This window comes from Schistocerca serialis, chromosome 3 (assembly GCF_023864345.2).
Source record: "Schistocerca serialis cubense isolate TAMUIC-IGC-003099 chromosome 3, iqSchSeri2.2, whole genome shotgun sequence".
Classification (NCBI taxonomy): Eukaryota; Metazoa; Arthropoda; class Insecta; order Orthoptera; family Acrididae; genus Schistocerca; species Schistocerca serialis.
The window spans coordinates 190030155-190052054 of NC_064640.1; the positions used below are offsets into that span (position 1 = coordinate 190030155).

At 39.1% G+C, this 21900-nt stretch overlaps 1 protein-coding gene across 2 annotated transcripts in view; it reads right to left on the reverse strand.

The window, feature by feature from the left end:
• The window catches only part of LOC126469895 (uncharacterized), a 485688-nt gene that overhangs the window by 89067 nt on the left and 374721 nt on the right, over positions 1–21900 (reverse strand). For both annotated transcript variants that reach the window (XM_050097238.1, XM_050097237.1), the window contains exons 20-21: positions 12426–12550; positions 5657–5914 (exon numbers count right to left, since the gene is read on the reverse strand). In XM_050097238.1, the coding sequence (XP_049953195.1) occupies positions 5657–5914; positions 12426–12550 (383 nt within the window). The remainder of the gene's footprint in view (positions 1–5656; positions 5915–12425; positions 12551–21900) is intronic.

The following is a 21900-nucleotide window of genomic DNA, read 5'->3' on the forward strand; positions in this document are numbered from 1 at the left end:
GTGATATGAATGTCATGGCTTACTCTTGTGAGTATACTACATTTTATGAAAACATCAATTAAGAAACGTAGGAAGTATCAGTACTGTGACACCAGTATCCCTTTCCTCTGGTGCTCATTTATGGATTTAATTAATGGGGACACAGTTCATAGTCAGCAAAGTTATTTAAAATCCTAATGGAAACTGTCAGAACAATACTGTTCAAATAGGCAAATGAAATATGTAAACTATTGTTGAGGAAATGGAGCATATTACCCCTACCATGTCAATATGTACTGGAACTACTATATATTATCAAGAACAACTTCAGCAAATTAGACAGGCTATGTGTAATACCCCTCCCCCCGTGGCAATATATACTGGAATTACTGCTCAGGGTGTCCCAGGAGGAACGGTCAATATTCAAAGATATGACAGGAAAACTCATTTGAAGCAAAAAACTTCATATGGACATATACTCTATTCAAAGTGTTTTCGATATAGAACATATTTAACATAGATTTATTTTTGAGCTAATGGTGTTCACATATGCATCTTATCCTAAGAGCCAGATTGGCCATGGTAGTTAAATTAACTGGCTACCAAGATTGCAAGACCTTACACGATTAGATTTTTGTCTATTGGGTTGGATGAATTGATTGATCGATCAATTTTTATTTGGTCTCATTTGATTACATTTTGTAAAAAGTGTGTACTTTTAATATGGGACAAGTCAACTTAAACTTATTTTCTTGCAATATTTAACTTATTTATTACAATTTAGTACATCAAAGTGGCAATACTTATAATAATGTTGCATACATTTTTCACACATTTTTTTTAGGTCATGAGAATTATTTACATTCTGCATTATTCTCATATATACATTTTTCTCTCAGTATTCATGCTCTCAACTTATTAACATATCACAACAAGTTCAATTAGTTACAGTACCTCTATAACAGTAATAGTAGCATTTTTCATTCATTGATACATATAATCTTCTGCACTATAAAATTCTTTTTCCATTAAATAATCCTTTAAAAGTTTTAAGAATGTCTTTTTGCTCACATTGTTCTGTAAACTCTTTGGAAGGCACTTTATGAATTTGACACCCAAGTATCGAGGACCTTTTTTTGGCAACTCTCAGTCAGTGTTGTATAGTTCTCAGTTGACCTTTATTTCTTGTTTCATATGTATGAACACCTGCATTTCTTTCTAGTACTTCATTTCCTTTTATTAATGACATTATTGTTTTGTAAATATATAGAGATGGAAATGCCAGTCTTTTTAGACTATGGAAAACAGTTCTGCATGAGTCTCTTTGTTTCTGTCAAGATGGTCCTAACAGCTTTTTTTTGCAATGTAAATATTCTTTTTGTATTTTTGCTGCTGGACTTTGCTTAAACAGTAATTCCATATTGTAGGTATGGCTCAAATAGAGCATGGTACACTATACATAGAAGCTCCTTGTTGGCATAATGTGCGAGCTGTTTCATAACAAATATTGCTGTGCTTCATTTACAGCAAACATTATATATATATATATATATATATATATATATATATATATATATATATATATATGTTGACTCCACTGGAGCTTATTGTCAACTGTAATGCCCGAAAATTTAATAGTGGTAACTTATTCCAGTCTTGTTTCATCTACGAATATATCTGTATGTTCTTCCTTTTCTCAATTTTTGAACACCATGAACATTCTCTTTTTTAAATTTAAAGTTAAGTCATTTTTACGAGGCATTGTACTGTGTTATTTATTGACATAAATGCAATTCTTTCCAGTGTTTCCAGATTTTTTTCTACGTTCATTAGTGTCATGTCATTTGCATATTGTTTACAAATAGTTTAAACAGAAGTGGGTCAAGTACAGATTCTTGAGGCACTCCATACTTAATATTCTGATCTGCATCAAGTTTCTGTTTCCACATACTGCTTTCTGTTGCTGATGTATGATTTTATCCACTTGGTTGCATGTCCACAAATACCATAGCTTTAAAGTTTTTCAATAAGTGTAGCATGGGTGATTGTGCTGAATGCTTTAGAGAAATCCAGAAATATAGCAGACACAGAGTTCCTTTTGTCTAATGCATCTATAATGGATTCTGTGAGGCTTGATGTAGCGGGTTCTGTAGATATCCTTTTTTGGAAACCTTGTTGCGCTGGAATCAGAATACTGTGTTTCTCCAGGAATGTGATCAACCTACCATGCATGAGCATCTCTAGTGTTTTTGAAAAACCAGAGATTAAAGACACTGGTCTGTAGTTATTTGGATCATTTTTGTCTCCTTTCTTAAATATTGGTACTACTTTGCTTACTTTTAATTTTTCTGAGAATGCTCCTCCTCTAAATGAGCAGTTTGCAATACGCAAAAGAGGTTTGACTATTTCTTCATTCGCATGTTTTATTAAATTATTTGATACTTCATCATCCGCTGCAGACTTTTGGGGTTTTAATTTCTGTATTATTTTTTTGAGTTCTGTTTTTGCCAGTGGTTCTAGGAACATTGAGTGGGATGGTTGGCCAAGTGCTTTAGCATGCTATGACCATTGATGATTTGTTTCCCCTTTCAAATTTTGTGTAGCATCCATAAAGTTGCTGTTCAGTATATTAGCAATTTTTCTTCCATCTGTAACTATGTTGTCATCAGCTCTCATTGACTTAATAAAATTGCTGTTTTTTACCCTTTTTTGGCTATATATTCCGCTGTTGATTTTGTTATGGCTCTGTTTATCGAAATGGCTTTTGCTTCTCTTATTAATTGCCTGTACTTCTTCTGATACTGTTTATATGTCTCCATATTCCCTGCTTGCCTGAGCTCCTTCACTCTAGTCCTGAGTTCAATTATTTCTTTCATAATCCATTTCTTACTGTGATCCTGTTTTTCTGATAGGCTACTTTGGGGAAGAAGTGTGAGGGGGGGAAAAAAAAAAAAAAAAAAAAAAAAAAAAAAAAAAAAAAAAAAAAAAACCTCTGAAAAAGTAAGATGAACTACTTGGTCGCATTACGGATGGGAATGTGAAGAGGCACTCAGACAAGCAACACAGCATATTCTCCCAAGAGTGCATAAATACACTGAAGCTTACAGAGGAATATTAGAACATTTATCGTGAACTGTGCAACAGCTGCAATATGACGTCTGCAATAATGCCTAGAGGTGAATGTGTTAAAAAATATGCATTTTTCAATTGATACTTTGTAAAATGTATGCTTTAATGCTGATTAATTGTTGTACATGTATAAACTTCAAAACGTATTAATAATACAGAAAATAAATAACTATGTATATTAAATGTATTCTATTCAGAAACCATTCAGAGTAGGGTGTATGTCCAGATGAAGCTTTTTGGTTCAAATTATCATTCCTGTCATATCTCTGAATACTGACTATTCCTCCTGGGACAGCCTGTATTTTGCAAAGGAAAGTTAGAGAAGAACTCAGAGAACTACAAAGGAAAGTTAGAGAAGAACTCAGAGAACTCACTAAGGTTAATCATCTGCTTAATGATAATGTAGAACAAAGGTGCTACATATATAGGAATAATATTATATCTCCCAACACCAATCAAGAATGCTCGAGGACCTTCTTTATAGCGAACAAGTTGGAATTCAATATAGTCTTTCCTGCAGATCAAACAGCCTTTGACTTCTTTAGTGTTAGTAACCAGAATGATTTATAGACTGCAGTTATGAGCGTAAATAGTCCCACTGCAAGTCAGTGATAATAGCAGTGAAAATCTTTCCAGATAATGTAGTTCAGGGATCAACAATTTCACCATCCAGCAAACACAGATGCTTCTCAACTGCAAGCAGCAATGGAAAATGGTGAAGTACTTCATGACTACTCTGCAATTCACAGTAACTATTTGACAGAAGGTTCACAGAATAACTTTTGGGCTGTTTCACTACTATTCTGTCCTCTACTGGCACCTGGAAAAAATTAACATCTAAATCTTTCTACTGTAGGAAATATGCAGCATTTATGTCATTCATTCTATCAGTTGTGTTTCTTTCACTGGCAGCAACCATGTTGAATGTGCTACTATTTACAGCACAATTTATATCTAAGCTGCTATGTTTTGATGTAGAAGCACAGCCTAGAAAGCCAAATTGTGATTTGTTCTGTAAGAACATCCCCATCATTTGTCAGCGGCAGCAGATTTCTGAAGATAGAAGTACACTTTCAAGAATGTTCCTGTGTTTTTGTGATGCACATGCACACGTGCTTTTCATTTTTGAATTGACAACTACGTTTGACTTAATAAAACATTGTTCCATTCCTGTATGATTATGTATGTATGTATGTATGTATGTATGTATGTATGTATTGAACTGGGGACATAGAAATGAGAGAGAAGCTTCGTCCCCGCCATAGCCCTCAGTGGTACACAACCCCACAACAGGCTACAGCAGTCCACTCACCCCACCATCGCCTCACACCAAACCCAGGGTTATTGTACAGTTCCCCCCGGGAACGTCTCATTTCTGACAAGTGTAAACCCAATGTTTGTGTGGTAGAGTAATTATGGTGTACCCGTACACGGATACAGTGTTAGCGCACCAATCGCCGACATAGTGTAACTGAGGCGGAATAAGGGGAACTAGCCCGCATTCATCAAGGCAGATGGAAAATTGCCTTAAAAACCATCCACAGGCTGGCTGGCACACCGGACCTAGACACTAATCTGTCGGGTGGATTCGTACGGGGGACCGGCATGCCTTCCTGCTCGAGAAGCAGAGTGTTAGACTACACCGCTAGCTGGGCAGGCATGAGTACTGCATGAGAAAGACAAAGTTCTGGTTCACTTTTTATTGACTTTTTGTAGGACTAAAAATATCATCGAAACCTTATATGTAATAAGATACATGAAGAATAGATTAGAAACGAACGGAAAATATTATAAACTGCTACTGAAGCTGTGTTTTAATTATGTAAAGTCAAAGTCTGTGGGGGAAACACTCCATACTTTTTACGTTTCTAGGGTCTAATAATTGATGGAACACAATACATGAAAGGAAATTCTGAATTTACTGTACAAATACACTACTCTACCATTATCATTATACAGGGAATGGACATCTAAAACCTAACTCCTGACCAATCAAGGCCAATAAAATTATCTGAAATACAGTTCCTCTTCTACGCAGTAAGATTTTTTTGTGCTCTTAAAATAATACTAAGTGCAAAGTGTAGAACGAAGTGACATCTGTAATAAAATTGTGTGCATGAAATTAGAAACCCCTAATACAATGTGTGACATGTAACAGAATCATTACCATTTGTTTGGTGTAGTTTCAAATGAAAACATAACATAAGGCACTCTTTTAAATCACTGTACGAGCAATTTTAAGGCAAAAGACAACAATTAACCTGATGATTGTATTTGATGATGGTGGTGTGTCTATATTCCCTCTGTTATTAAATCTTACCAATCAGATGAACGTTAGCAGAGTACTTTCGTAAACAGATGGCTCATTTCAAAGCAATAGTTTGTTTAAGGTAGTAAGCAATCTACTAAACATCATTGTTACATGTCTTCATTTATTTTTAACTGCAGCTCAAGTGTTTCTTACATACTTGTAAATCACTTTGCATGAGGATAGCTCTCAGTACTGCACTGCAACATACAGAAATGAGTGTTGTAGTCTGATACTAACCATTACTGCAGGTTCCATGCTCACTATAGTAAAAGTCTCTGTCCATCAGTAGTGATGAGCGATCAGCTGCAAAAGTGTCATCAGAACTCAAGAAACAATCCCGACGAACCACATGGTAGTTAAATGATCTGCAGTTGAAATCCTGTTCTTGATTGCATAAGTGTTTGCATTCTGGAGCATCATATATCTGTGGGATATACCTGTCGGTGTATGGAAGGAATCTTCCAGGGTAATCTGTGTAGTCACAGCTTGGTGGCTCTGAAATCAGATATCATCTTTGAATAAATATGTTTCAGTGCATTTTTAGTTTATTAACAAACAATAGGTGTGAACTGGTAATTTTCTATTATATAGTACCATTTTAATATATTATTAACAGAAAGAAAGATACAGTTAACTCTTAACGTATGTTATACATTGAGGTGACAAAAGTCATGGGAGACCTCCACATTTCATGTTGGACTTCCTTTTGCCCTGCATAGTGCAGTAACTTTTGTGGCATGGACCCAACAAGTTGTTGCAAGTCCCCTGCAGAAATATTGAACCATGCTGCCTCTATAGCTGTCCATAACAGTGAAAACGTTGCTCGTGCAGGATTTTGTACACGAACTGACCTCTTCATTATAGCCCACAAATGTTCAATGGGATTCGTGACAGGTGATCTGGCAAGCCAATTCATTCATTAAAAATTGTCCCGAATGTTCTTCAAACCAATTGCAAACAATTGTGGTCAGGTGACATGGCGCGCAGTCATCCGTAAAAATTCCATCATTGTCTGGGAACATTAAGTTCACAAATGGCTGCAAATGTTCTCCAAGTAGCTAAACATAACCATTTCCAGTCTATAATTGGTTCAGTTGTATCAGAGGACCCAGTCCATTCCATGTCAACACAGCCCACACCATTATGGAGCCACTACCAGCTTGCACAGTGCCTTATTGACAACTTGGGTTCAGGGCTTTGTCAGGCATGTGCCACACTCAAACCCTGCCTTCAGCTCTTACCAACTGAAATTGGAGTTCATCTGACCAGGCCATGGTTTCCCAGTCACCTAGGGTCCAACTGATATGGTCGTGTGCCCAGGAGAGGTGCTGCAGGCAATGTTGTGCTGCTACCAAAGGCACTCACGTTGGTCATCCACTGCCATAGCCAAATTTCACCACACTGTCTTAACAGATACATTTGTCGTACATCCAGCATTCATTTTTTGTGGTTATTTCATGCAGCATTGCTTGTCTGTTAGCACTGACAAATCTATGCAAACACATTTGCTCTCAGTCATTAAGTGAAGGTCATTGGCCACCGTGTTGTCTGTGGTGAGAGGTAATGGCTGAAATTTGGTATTCTCAGCACACTCTTGACACTGTTTATCTTGGAATATTGAATTCCCTAATGGCTTCCAAATGGAATGTCCCATGTGTCTAGCTCCAACTACCGTTCTGATTACAATGTCTGTTAATTTCCACTGTATGGCCATAATAATGCCAGAAACCTTTTCACATGAATCACATGAGTATAAATGATGGCTCCCATGAATGTAGCACCATTTTGACCTTGTGTATGTCATACTAGCACCATGTGTATATGTATACATCACTATCTCATGATTTTTGTCACTTCAGTGTAAGATGAACATATAAAATCAATATCAAGGAAGGCAAATGGAAGACTTCGATTTGGTGGATGGTAGACTTGGATTTGGTGGAACGGTTCCAGGAAGGTGCAGTACATGTGTGAAGGAAATTACATACTAGTTACAGAGTACTGCTCCAGCATTTGAAGTCCTTATCAAGTAGGCATGGCAACAGACATTGAATAAATTCACTGATGAGATACTATGAATGTAACAGGTTGATACAGCTCATATGAAAATGCTTGGGAAACTTAATGGAAATCCTTGAAAGAAACATGTCATAGTTTTTGCAAAATCATGTTGGGATAGTTTAGAGAACCTGTATCTGAGGAAGACTATGTGACAATTCTGCTGCATTGTATATCTCATATTGAGATAACGAGAATACATACTCTTCTTCTTCTTTAACTTTTACCTTTATCCTATTCCTACACAGGGATGGTATGGTTATTATCAAGTTTTGAATTGTGAATATGTTAGAGGGTGGTTGGATGCTTTACTTGTCGCCATCCCTTCATCCAACCCCCACCCCTCTCCCCCCTTCTCTGGCCCCCAGCCCCTGACAGAATTTGTGAACCCCCAACTGTGTGCGTGAGAAAGAGTATGAACATTTTCTAAATGTTGATGAATTGTGTAACCCAGGTGGGATGTGGGTACCAGTCTGGTATTCACTTAGTCAGATGGGGGAAACTGCTTATAAACCACACCCAGATTGATTGGCACACTGGCCCTCTGCCTCGTGGATTCCATGCAGGGCTGGCGCACCTGCCCAAATTCTGGAAGTGACGTGGTAACAAGCATGGCTATCCATGTAGGAGGTATCCATATGTACATTAACAACATAAAAAGATGTTCTTTTCGTATATTACTAAAATATTCTTACCATTTTGTACTAAATAACCTATCTTAAAATACTGAGTACATAACTGTCAATATTTTGAGATATAGTAAGTTTTGTGTACTTATTGAAGAACAACACATTTTCTAACTCACAGAATTAGTTCTTATCGACACCAGCGAGTGTTGAATTTTGCCACTGTTGAAAAACTTTCTGCAGATGGATACCTGCCTGTTTCCTTGTACATGAAACCAGCACCAAATAAAACTGCTATGACATCAATTTTTTAAAAGTTTAGACAGTCTGTAAAGTCTAAACTGTCTTAAATTCTACTTTATGACATTACTATTCTCTGAGACATAATTCACCCCTTACTTTCAAGCCAACAAATCCATGCTCCTCAAATTTGGGTGAGGAAAATCTCCAGTGACATAGATAGACTTCGTATTTGGCAATGCAGTTTTGACATTTTAAGTTATCCCAAAATCAATAGACATTGGGTGAAATAAGTAAGAACCCACTGAATTGGTAATAATATGAGTGCAAAGTCTGAGAGATGGCACCACCAGCAGGTACTGAGGTCATGTTTAGTTAGTAGCATCTTTGGAAAGAACGCACACCAAGTTTCAGCCATATTGGTCTATTTCTTTGTATTTGGCATTCGTATGAATCAAGGAAGTTGAGTGATTGTCAAAAAATGGACGAAAAAGATTTTTTTTGTGGTGATTAAACATTACTTTATGAAAGGCAAAACGCCTCAGGAGACTAAAGAGAAGCTTGATAAACATTACGGTGACTCTGGACCTTTGATTAGAACAATTTATAAGTGGTTTCAAAATTTTCAGAGTGGCCATATGGGCACATGTGATGCTGAACTTTCTGGATGCCGTGTGGAGGTTACGACTCCAGAAATCATTGATAAAATCCATGATATGGTGATGGATGACAGAAGAATTAAGGTGTGCAAGATTGCTAGTGCTGTGGGCATCTTGAAGGAATGAGTACATAATATTTTGCATAAACATTTGGACATGGGAAAGCTATCCACAAGATGGGCTTCGTGACTGCTCACTCTTGACCAAAAACGGAATTGTGTGAAGTGTTGCAAGGATGGTTTGCAGCTGTTCAGGAAGAATCTGCAGGACTTTAAGCATTGTTTTATCACTGTGGATGAAACATGGATACATTACTATACTCCTGAGACCAAAGAACAATCTAAACAATGGGTTAACAAGGGGGAATTTGCACCAAAGAAGGCAAGACCATTCCTTTGGCCGGAAAGGTTATGGTGACTGTCTTTTGGGATTTGCAAGGGTTAATCCTCATTGACTATCTTGGGGTGGGGGGTGGGGGGTGGAGTAATAAACAGTCCTACAAAATAACTATTACGAAAAAAATTGATACTTTGTGCTCTTTCCGAGTTAATTAGCATTGAAGTTAGCCAATCAGGTTGTTGTGTGAACAAATTCAAGCAGCCTGCCAGATACAATTAGTGTAAGTTTTCCCCATAGCATAGTTGATAGTGCATGAGACTGCTCAGCCTTTGGCTTGGGTTCAGTCCTTACTTCTGTCCCATATTCAATTTTTGTATGACTCTCTTGTTCAGTTTTAGGAAACCAAACAAATAACATATTTGGTGACACCATCTCTGATAGGCCACTTGAATTTGTGGGGACAACTGTCTGTTTGGCTAACTTAACTCAGAAATGGTGCAATGTATTAAATTATTTCTTAACAGTTATTTCTCAGCATAACCTACCCTGCAACACTCTTACAAGCTTTTCAGACTGTTTCTGATTATTCTGCATACACATTTGCCTGAAGGAGTATAGACCAGCTTACTAGTAGGTGCTAATGCAAAATTGTTTTGAACACATGAAGAAACAAAATATTGAAATGGAAATAAGCAGTTAATGTATAACAATTCCTTTCATGAAAATTTCTTAAGAAAATATCCTGCAGTAAACTCTTATGTGGCAATGTTGACTGGGAGACCACGAGGGGTTGTTCTGCCTCCATGCACAAAAGCCCATTTTTCACAGTGTATAAGAGCTGTCTCTTAAATTTATCTTTTAAGTGCAGGTGAGCATAATGGATGGGTGTGGTTTCCTGTTTATTTTGTACAAGTATAATGAAGAATAAAGGGAGAGGATGAAACTTGGTCCCTGCACAAACCAAACATCATCATCATGCCTGCACATAGCCCACTCATTAGAGATTAGATTACATTAGATTCAATTTTCGTTCAACAGACCCAAAAAACGAGATGATTCTCATGGAACATGTCAGAAAGTATAACATAAAAATGTAAAACATTTGAATATAACACTTTCTACCCTGATCATTTGTTAGGAGATTGTTGAAATAGGTGAATACAATGTGGTAAACTGTAACAGCTAATATTTACAGAATTAACATGCTTTCAGAATGAAACATTGTTATACATTACTAATAAATTTATCATACACAAAATGCCTAATCTTGCCTGTTGTGACCAAGTGCTTTCAAAACTGAAACCTAACAGTCATTTTTACTTAAGCTGGCTCAACAGTCTCTGTTACGATATTTGTCTATAGAGTAGAAGGAGTTGCCTATTAAAAAGTCTTTCAAACTCTGTCAAACTGTGCATTATCTGAAACCAAGTTTTTAATGGTTGTTGTCAATTAATTGAAAATGTGTGTTCCTGAGTATTGGGCCCCTTTTTGGACCAAGGTAAGTGATTTTAGGTCTTTATGTAGATTGTTCTTATTCCTATGCATCGAGCTATTGTTTGGAAATAGAGATATATTACTTGCAACAGTCCGCCCCCGGTAGCTGAGTGGTCAACATGACAGAATGTCAATCCTAAGGGCCCGGGTTCAATTCCTGGCTGGGTCGGAGATTTTCTCCGCTCAGGGACTGGGTGTTGTGTTGTCCTAATCACACCATTTCATCCCCATCGATGTGCAAGTCACCAAAGTGGCATCAAATCAAAAGACTTGCACCAGGCAAACAGTCTACCTGATGGGAGGCCCTAGTCACATGACATTTACATTTCCTTCCAATAAATTTCATTAAGGAATAAATATACTGAGAAGCAGTCATTAGAATACAAAGTTCCTTGAACAGGTTCTGACATGATGTTATTGAATTTACACCACAAATGATTCTTATCACACGCTTTTGCACCCTAAAAACTTTTGCTCGGTTCGATGAGTTACCCCAGAACATGATTCCATATGACATAATAGAATGAAACTAAGCAAAGTATGCAAGTTCTTTTATATTCGTATCTCCTACATCTGATGTCATTCTCACTGCAAATACATACTTGTTTATGCACTTAAGCAATTCTGTGGTATGCCCTTCCCAACTGAATTTATTATCAAGTTGTAATTCCAGAAATTTAACACTGCCAATCTCTTTGATCTGCATGTCTTCATATGTTACACAAGCTGGAAGGAAATCTATTACAGCTTCAGAACTGCATATAGTGGGTCTTCTCAAAGTTTAATGACAGTGAATTAGCTTTAAACCATTTATTAATGTCAGTGAAAATTTAATTAGCAGCTGTTTCTAAATCTGTACTTGGCTTGCTACTTATTGTAATGTGTGTATTAAGTAGCAAGTCAAGTACAGATTTAAAAATAGCTGCTAATCAAATTTTTACTGACATTAATAAATGGTTTAAAACTAATAGCATCAAGGGGGCCTCTGGGTACAATGTCCCATCCTGATAGATGGATTGTCATCAACAGTGCCACAAGCTCTCACTCTATGAGATGCAATGGAGAGATCTGGAATTTAATCCATGACACCAAAGGAAAGTCTGGTTGCCACACTACTACCTCCCCTCAGCTTGTCAGCTAAATACTGGTGGTGAAAATTTCTTCCACCACCAGGACTCTGGCTAACTACAAGTTGAGTGCCACCACATATACATGCAGTAGAATACTGATGTACTTCTCTGAACACAACTCCATACATTTCTCTCCATACCTTCTCCTTTATTTTTATTTTATTTGATTTATTTATTTATTTATTTTTGACAAAATAATTTTCACCTGAAAATCTTGAAATTAAGTATAGGTGGCTATATTTGCTACTGCATGTAATCCTATTAAAAGATATTTGCCTGCATTTGTTTTGCTTAAAAGATTTCATTTTTTAATTTTTCAGAATTAGTTGTTAATGAACTTTGTCAACAAGAAAATAAATAAGAAAATCCTAATAATAAGTACCATATTTAATTGTTTATTAACTGTAGTAATAAAAAACTGAAAATATCATTATTGGTCAACTGCACACTTCAGACCTACTTGGAGCACATTCATTTTCCATGTAGTCCACATCAGCAGAAACTCTTCGAAAATGCTGTGGAGTTGTTCTCCTAGTTTCAGGGGTAAGTTTGCACAGTCTCTCTCTTCCATAGTAAGTTGCTGACCTAAAAAAATTAAATACCTACATAAATGTCAGAAAAGAAAAACCAATGAAGCTAGCATACTTGCTGAGACAAGAAAGTATTACAACACATGCAGTATGACAGTTCGTAACTGACAAAATAGAGTCCATTGCAGAATTTTCTATTTATGCAGTAAATATATAGTAAATGTACTACATAATAATTTAATTCTCTTTTATCTTCTTCTTTTTTCTGCCATTAATACCATATTTTCTTGGGGTCACCATGAAATTATTGGATTTGTCAAAGTTGGTGGTAGCCCCCCAACCCCCAGATATGGAATTTGTGTACCCCCAAATGTCAGCATTGAGTGTTATTCCATGTGAAAGTGTGTGAACATGTTCTAAATGTTTGTGAATTGTGTAACTGAAGATGGACGTGTCTACCAATGCAATAAATAATTTATATTAATATATTACATTTAATTGAATAAATATACCAATAAATTTATTTTATTAACATTAAATGATTATTTTAATACATATATCTACCTAGGAGTATAGCTACTTATGTTTTTAGCTTAAAATAGGTATCAGATACTTCACAAGCCACTGCACAGTGCATGGCAGAGGGTACCCGGTATCAGTACTTGTCATTTCCTTTCCTGTTCCATTCACAAACAGTGAGGGAAAAAAGACTGCTTATATGACTCCATATGAGCCATAATCTCTCATACCTTATCTTCGTGGTCCTTACATGCCATGTATGTAGGAGGCAGTAGAATTGTTCAGCAGTCAGCTTCGAATGCTGGTTCTCTAAATTTTCTCAGTAGTGTTTCTTGGAAAGAATGTCTCCTTCCCTATAGGGATACCCACTTGAGTTCCCACAGCACCTCCACAACACTTATGGATTGTTCAAACCTACTAGTAACAAATCTAGCAGCCCGCCTCTGAATTTCTTCAATGTCTTCCTTCAATATGACCTGGTACGGATCCCAAACATCTGAGCAGTACTTAAGAAGAGATTGCACCAGTGTCCTATATGTGGTCTCTTTTACAGGTTAACTACTCTTTCTTAAAATTCTCCCAATAAATTGAAGTCAACCATTCACCTTCCCTACCACAGTTCTCACATGCTCATTCCACTTCATATCAATTTCCAATGTTATACCTAGATATTTAAATGACTTTACTGTGTCAATAGTAATACTGTATCCAAGCAGTACAGATTTGATTTTCCTGTTCATCCATATTAACTCACATTTTCTCATATTTAGGGCTCGCTGCCATTCATCACACCAACTGGAAATTTTGTCCAACTAATCTTGCATCTTCCTACAGTCACTCAACTTCAACACCCTACTACACACCATGGCATCATCAGCAAACAATTTAGATTGCTGTCCACCCTGACCGTTAAATCATTTATGTATATAGAGAAAAACAGAGGCCATATCACACTTTCCTGGGGCACTCCAGATGATACCCTTGTCTCTGATGAACACTTGCCATCAAGTACCAGCCTGGTATTCACCTAGTCGGATGTGGAAAATGTCCTAAAAAACACATCCAGGCTGATTTGTACACCAGTTCTCAACGTTACTCGAACAGGTGTATTTGATCTGGAGCTGGCATGCCAATGTGAAAAGGTGTTTGGGAGAGTCATTGCCACTGTGACATTATTGTAATTGTTATGTATTTACAGGGTATTCAGATCTTTCCATTGAATGAGTAGCCTTATATGTCAACAATACATGAAATTGCATTTAGTCTTACTTCTTTATAAACTACAGTTCAGCACATAATTTTACTTTGACCTATTCCAGTGTTTTATAAACAGATTTAAGTAACATCTGTCAGTTTTTACTTAAAGCTGCAATTTGTTCATAAATTAAATAAATTTAGTTGCTCAGAACTGTAGAAACACTTTCAAGGAAATGGAAAATGATTACTGTTTACTGTGCTATCAACAATGTGAGCATAGGAGATGGGTCTCAAACTCATATTGGAGTAAAGTGGGGAAGGATATTGGCCACTTCACTTTTAAGTGGCCACCACATCGTTCATTTAAATTAATTAAGGGAACCATGAGGAAGCCAAATCTGGGTGGTGATTTGCACCCTGCAACTGTCAGTGGTGAACTGGACTGATACATGCTGTTTCTACAACTGGCTACATGATGGGAGGTTACCAAGCATCATAACATATTTGGCTAGAGCAATTATAAATGCTCCTACCTAAGCTAGTGGCAGCATTCCTTTGGTGCTATACATTTGGCTGGCACAGTCGCTGTACCAGGTACTGGTCAAATGTGCAACTCAGCTGCTACAGCCTCATTGAGCAGTATCACTGACTGAGTGAAGCCACTGATCTATGAGCTATCAGCTAGCCCTGATAGTTCTGAACTTCAAAATGGATCTGCTGAGGTGTGGATGCCACACAGCTGACATCACATGATACTCCAGCTAATCTCTGAGAGACCTGGGTTCAACTTGGGGTGCCTACCCATTCCTTTCAGACATCTTGGGCTGCAAACTACATTTGACAGCATAATTGTCTAATATTGCTGCACTGACAAGCTGACACCTGACTCGCATCACTAAGGATCCGCTGTTGCCAGCTACTGTTGTGGTGCAGCAACATTGCACTGCCTTGGCATATGTCTCAGTGCTTACTATCTGTGGACTAGCTCCTTGGCATCTTTTGCTGGAGTGCTGTTTGAAAGACACCATGCTCACTGCGGAACTGAAGATCCCATCCCACAGTTTCCCCTCACATGACACTGCAAAAGTAAAAAAAAACGGCCATCCTGCAATACTGGTGTTGTTGTGTCCTACTAACACACGATAGAGGGAAGACAGGGGCTTGAGGGCCATCTCCAATTTCATGCAGTGAGGAGCAAATGTAGAAAGACAAATTCCCACTGAAGGCAGGTTGATGACTTGGATCAGTGCCAGACATTGTCACGAGGCACCTGCAAGATGTATGGTTTCTGGGACTCGACAGGATGCTTTCAGCAGGAGACTCACGGTATTCAGGAGTCTGATTAACACTATTTATTAGCAATCAGGCTAACTACTACACTGAAGGCTAATCATACATATTAGAAAAAGCAAAGGAGGCAACTGGTTGCACAACGGAAGTCAGTGTCTGAATCCATGGGTTGGGTGCTAACAGAAGTAGTGAACACTAGTAACATTTTGAGTAGAAACTTTGTGCAGCACTCCAAGTAAGAAAAACAGACATGTTGGAGCTTATCTAGGCTGGCCACAAGTGACACATATTTGGAATCTGAACAATTCTCTTAATACAAAAAGATGGGTTCTTGAAGAATTGTGGTGGTGCACTATTTCTCCCTTCCTAGTTGACCCACCAATCCACCAGCACTTAACAAGCTTTGGGCAATCTCATAAGTTGCTCTGCACCTCCAGGGCACATTTGGCCAACCATATGTAGACTCCTCCTCCCTCCCCCCTCCTCCTACTCGGTAGGTAGGGGTGCCTCTGGACTTGACATTATCAAACTCCAAGTTTTGGTAGCAACAGTGTTCAGCTGAAAGCTAAATGTCACTGTTGTGCCTATTATGGCCAGCAACATAAATGTTTTTTGTCACTTGGCTTCACCCTCAATCCTTTTGTGTGTGGGGACTGCTGCAGTAGCACTCTAACCTGTGTAAACTCACTGACATTGCAGTTCTCAGGAGCAAGCATCAAGCTTGCTGTCTCTGCTAAGACGTTTCTTTTCATGGCCATCTTCTACTATGACACCTTACAACAGTATCTAGGTAATGGATGGAGTTACCAGTTAATTCTCTGAAGTGAGACTTCTCTCCTGGGACAGCTGCCCAGAGCATTAGTAATTTGTAGGGCTCTACTGCTACAGTTTGTCTCTGGTAACCTAAATGTTACCACTTTTGTCCACTCTCTGCATTGTATCTCTGATTTCCTATCTAGAAGTAGCCTCGATGGCTCCCAACAGCCTTAAGCATAACAACGTACAAGTCATTACGTAGTAAATATATGACAGTGCTGTCCAGCTGTAACAATAGTGTCAAATATGGGGATGCACTATACGCACAGTGAGTGGGGCATTACCTTACGAACTGACAGCATATAGTTCAAAAGTTCAGAAGGGTACATGGCTATTGCCTTATGAGGTAGTTTATAGACAGAAGGTGCACTCATCATTTGAGGCATTAAAACCTAGAGTGGGTGGAAAACAGTGGAGCAGTGCAGAATTTTGCAAAAACCTGTAGACAGTATGTTGCCAAGTGCAAAAAGCACCAGCGCTGAGTCACTGTAATGGAGATCTCGGCCTTGAAGTTTCCTTAGTACTGGTCATCATTCGTGTTGCCTCTGTCCATCATCAGTCAGAGTCCTCAGCTCACCTGATCTTCCAGTCCATACCTACCAACCCAATGGATTGACCACAATGTTTGACCAAAGTGAGGGAAATTTTGGCTGTAGCAGTCACCATACACCATTTGATGGAGTGGTATACACAATTTGATGGAGTGTGTAAGGAAGAAGAACAGACAATGTTTAAAGTGTCAATAACAGTGTGTGTGAGAGAGAGTGCTAAACAGGGTCAGGGGGAAAATGTAGACACAGTAGTACCATGTTGTTTTAATAGTTCATAGTTTCAACAGCAGCCTGGAATTCATATGGCTGAATTCTTCTAAGGAAGGAGAAAATGTTGCAGCATCAGCTTCAAGCAGGCCTTCCCAACCAGCCAAAGAATATGTGGGCCAGCCACTGATGTAATTCTGCAGCTAGATACTCGGTAGTGAGCTGAATTTCTACATGCTATATCACTGCATGGAATTTCTATAACTGGCTATGTAACATGAGGCACCTCCTGACATAACACTGCTGGTTGGCGCAACTAAAATACTCCAAGTTAGTATCAGAATTCATTTGGCACCACTCATTCAATTGGTACAGTGTACACACCAGTCATCTGTCAAATGTGTGGCTAAACTACTACAGCATCATCAAGCAGCATCACTGACAAGGTGAAGGCACTGATCTGTGAGCTATCAGCTATCTCTGAGGATTCTGGCCATTATGTGAGTACCATCACCTGACATTCCAGTCAGTCTCTGAGGGTCATGGGGTCAACTTCATGTGCTTGCATGCTCCTGTCAGATGCCTCAGGCCACAAGTGATGCTCACCAGTCCAGTCTTCTAATGCCATTGCACCGCTGAGCTGACACATGAGTTGGTCAGAAAGGACCCAGCTGTCACCAGCCACTGTTGAGCTGTGTTACCACTCCACTGCCTCAACATATGTCACTTGCAGCTTACTAACCTGCCTCCTTGCCTTCCTTCATCAGAATGCTGTACGAGAGACAACAAACAATAAAGAATGTTTTTGTTGAGTAGACATTTTCAACACTGGGCCTGCTGTGCTACTGGAGGTCCCATCTCAAAGCATCCCACATGTGCCACTCTGAAGTCATAAATGGCCATCCTGCAAGTCTGGTGTGAACCAGCTGTAATAATACAGGCATATTTGTCTGTTGAACACTCTGGGAAAATACAGGAACAACTCTTATGTGATTAGCTACTGGTGAAAAGAGAACTAATAAGTCTTAATCAAACGCAGTATGGTTTCAGAAAGGGAATATTGATAAACAGTGCCGTAACTCAGGTGATTGCAACCGCTGATAAATGTTATGACAAATATTCCATAGCCATCATGACAGATATCACCAGAATATCCAATACTCTTTGGTGGTCACCTTAGTTTGTGAGATTTTGGCAGCTGAAGTTGCCCAAATGTTTGTATAACTTCTTCATAGGCAACTGTCCTAGTAGAGTAGTGACATGGTCACCTCCTGATATATAATCTCAAAGTAAGTGCCCCAGGACAAGAAGAGTAACTGTTGTGAGTTATGAATTTTTTACAGTATCATCCAACAAAGAGGAAAGCACAGATTGTGGTCAGTGGGTAAGTGGTGCCACTCAGAGAAACCATAACCTGTTAAACCACTCCTGTATCAGTGTACCTACTAGTGGAGGTAAAACAGTTCAAGTTTATTGGGAGATGTTCAGCTAGCAAAATATAGTAACAATAAGAAATACCAGTAACAAAAACTGTGTGTGTGTTCCATCCAAATATGCATTATTTTGTCAAAAACTACCATTATGAGACTTGTGGCTGTAATACTATAAGGTTTGTAATTGAAAAAGAAACCACATACAAGAATGATATAAAAAGGTTTATTTCAATCAAACCATGGCAAGTTCCAGATTCCTTACAAATCCATCTTCAGAACGTTGTTATAGGTTTCCTTGCTTTCTTGCTGAAGCCTCTTTTTGTATTTGTTATTGGTTTCCTGCAGTGGTGTATGGTTCTGTGTGATGAAATCACCCCATGTTTTAGTCACGAATTTTAAAATCAATACATCTGTGGATATGCAATGTGTGAGTGCTGTTCAATCCATGGAAAACACATAAGACAATAACATTCTCTGTTTAATGGCAGCAAAATTGTGTGTGCTGCTGTTCAACAAAGAAAGGTGTCATGTCAAAAGTTTTCCGGTAAATTTAATAGCACTCATACAGTGCACGCCCACAAATGTGTTGATTTTAAAATTCACAATGAAAACACAGGGCGATTTCCTCATGCAGAATCATACAGCAAACCAAAAACAAATACAAAATGAGGTCCCATAAGGAAATAAGGAAACCTGTGACAACCACCTGAAGATGGATTTGTACGTAATCTGAAGCTGGTCCCTTTTTTAAACCATACTTGTGGCTGGTTGCTGTTTTGACAATTTTAAACTTGGTGGGTGTGTGTTAGCAACAAGTTAAGGAGAAAGTTGGAACTGCAATTTATATTAAAACTACTGTAATATTTAATCAACAATATTAGGAAATGGAGAGATTGCTACTCACCGTAAAGATGATCCATTGAGCTGCAGACAGGCACAACGAAAAGACTGTTAGCCTTCTTCAGTCATAGAAAGCACACACAAACTTACACAAGCAAGCACACCTCATGTACCCATGACCGCTATCACTGGCAGCTCTGACTGGAATGTAAGTGCCACGTGAATAGCAATCTGAAGTGGGGAACGGAAGGGGGAGGGATAGGAGGGTATTGGTGGCCTCCAACTAAAGCCAACCTAATCCCAACACTGAACCCTGCCTCTCCCAGTTCACACCACCACACCTCTATGATACCCTGCACACAGCTTCTACATGCTGCCCAAAATCCACAAACCCAACAATATGGCTGCCCCATTGTGGCTGGTTATTGTGCCCCCACTGAAAGAATTTTGGCCTTCACTGACCATCATCTCCAGCATATTGCCCATAATCTAGCCTCGAATGTCAAGGATACCAACCTCTTCCTTCACCAACTCTCCAGCACACCCACCCCTTTACCTCCTGGATCCCTACTTGTCATGGTTTATGCCACTTCTGCATACACAAAAATCCCTCATACCCACAGTCTTACTGCTATTGAACATTAAGTTTCTCAATGCCCGTCAAACTCCAAACCCACTACCTCAATACTACTACTTTGAAGGGAAACGTACAAACAAATATGTGGCACAGCCCTGGACATCTGCATGGCATCCTAGTATGCCAACCAGTTCATGGTCAATCTAGAAGAGCCCTTCCCAGCCTCCCAAAATGCCAGACCCATAGTCTGGTTCAGGTTCACTGATGATATCTTCGTGATAAGGATGCAGGTCCAAGATACCGTATCTTCATTCCTCCACAACCTCAACACCTTCTACCACATCCACTTCACCTGGTCCACCTCAACCCAGCATGCCGCCTTCCTAGATGTTGGCCTCCTCCTCTCTGATGGCTCCCTCCACACTTCTGTCCACATTAAACACACCAAGCACGAACAGTACCTGCATTTTGACAGCTGTTAATCCTTCCACAAAAAAAACCCTCCCATACATCTTGGCCACCTAGAGATGGTGTATCTGCAGTGACAAGAACTCTTTTGCCCAGTACGCTGAGAGTCTCACACCCAGGTCTTCTTCCAATCACTACAGATCTCCTGTGCCATTTTTCCTCACACCCCCAAGTCTCCCACCACCCCCAAGAGCCAGCCACAAAGGAGTGCACCCTTCATCACCCAATACCATCCAGGACTGGAATAACTGAACCATATTCTTCGCCAACCTCCACAACATCCCATTCCTATGCCACTACCAATCCCAACCCTCACCACAAGGATCATATCCCTGTGGAAGACCCGCAAGACCTGCCCAATCCACCTACTCAGTACTTTCTATTCGAGACATGTCACAGGCTTATCCTACCCCATCTGAGGCTGGGTCACCTGCAGTAGCAGCCATGTCATATACCAGCTCTGTTCCAATCACTACATAGCTTTTTATTTTGGTATGACTACCAACCATGTGTCCACCTGGATGAATGGCCACTGCCAAACTGTGTCCAAGAGCAACATAGACCATCCTGTGGCACAACATGCACCTGAACATAGCATGCTTGATTTCAATGGCTGATTCAGTAGCTCAGTCATCTGGCTCCTGCCCTCCCCCACCAGTTTTTCTAAACTGCACAGATGGGAGTTATCCTTATCCTTACAACACATTCTCTGCTCCTTAAATTATGCCTGCCTCAACCTATGATAACATACTGTCCTCACACTCTCCACCCAACAGTTTCCACCCCTCTGTCCTGTCACCTCTTCCCTATTCTCATCTCCCACCGTAATTACATGCCCCCCTCTGTCAATGCACCCGCTCATCTTTTTCCTTTTTCATGTCATCCCCCAACCCCCCTCCCCCCGCCACCTCCCTGCATTACAGCCTCCCAATGCTGTACCTGTTGGCAGTCTAGTCCTTGCACACGTTGCCAGAAAGTACTCTTCTCACGATCCATGTATACACTGCTATCCCTTCCCCACCCCCTCTGGATTGCTACTTTCATTCTATGTGACAGTTGCATTAGGGTTTGAGCTGCCAGAGATGACGGTCATGTGCATGTGAGGTGTACTTGCTTGTATGAATGAATGTTCATACATTTCATTTTCTTTTTCTGATGAAGGCTGTGGCCGAAAGCTAACATGTAAGTGTATTTTAGTTGCACTTGTCTGTAACTTAACATGTCATCTTTATGGCAAGTGGCAATCTATCTTTTCCTTACATTTTCATAGTCCACACTATGATTTATTATTTATTGCAAATGGTCTGCATGTGGCCAAATGTTTATAATATTCTTTTTATTAATTTTATTGCTATAATTTATTAGTTTAGCATGGATTATTTAGCTTGGGGATTCTGCTACCATTGTTTTAACACACTTAACACAACATTATTGCATTCTAATAATGTTATATTTCTGTCTGAATTGTAACTGTTAACTATAGGAGCACTTTCAGTTTACTTGAGAT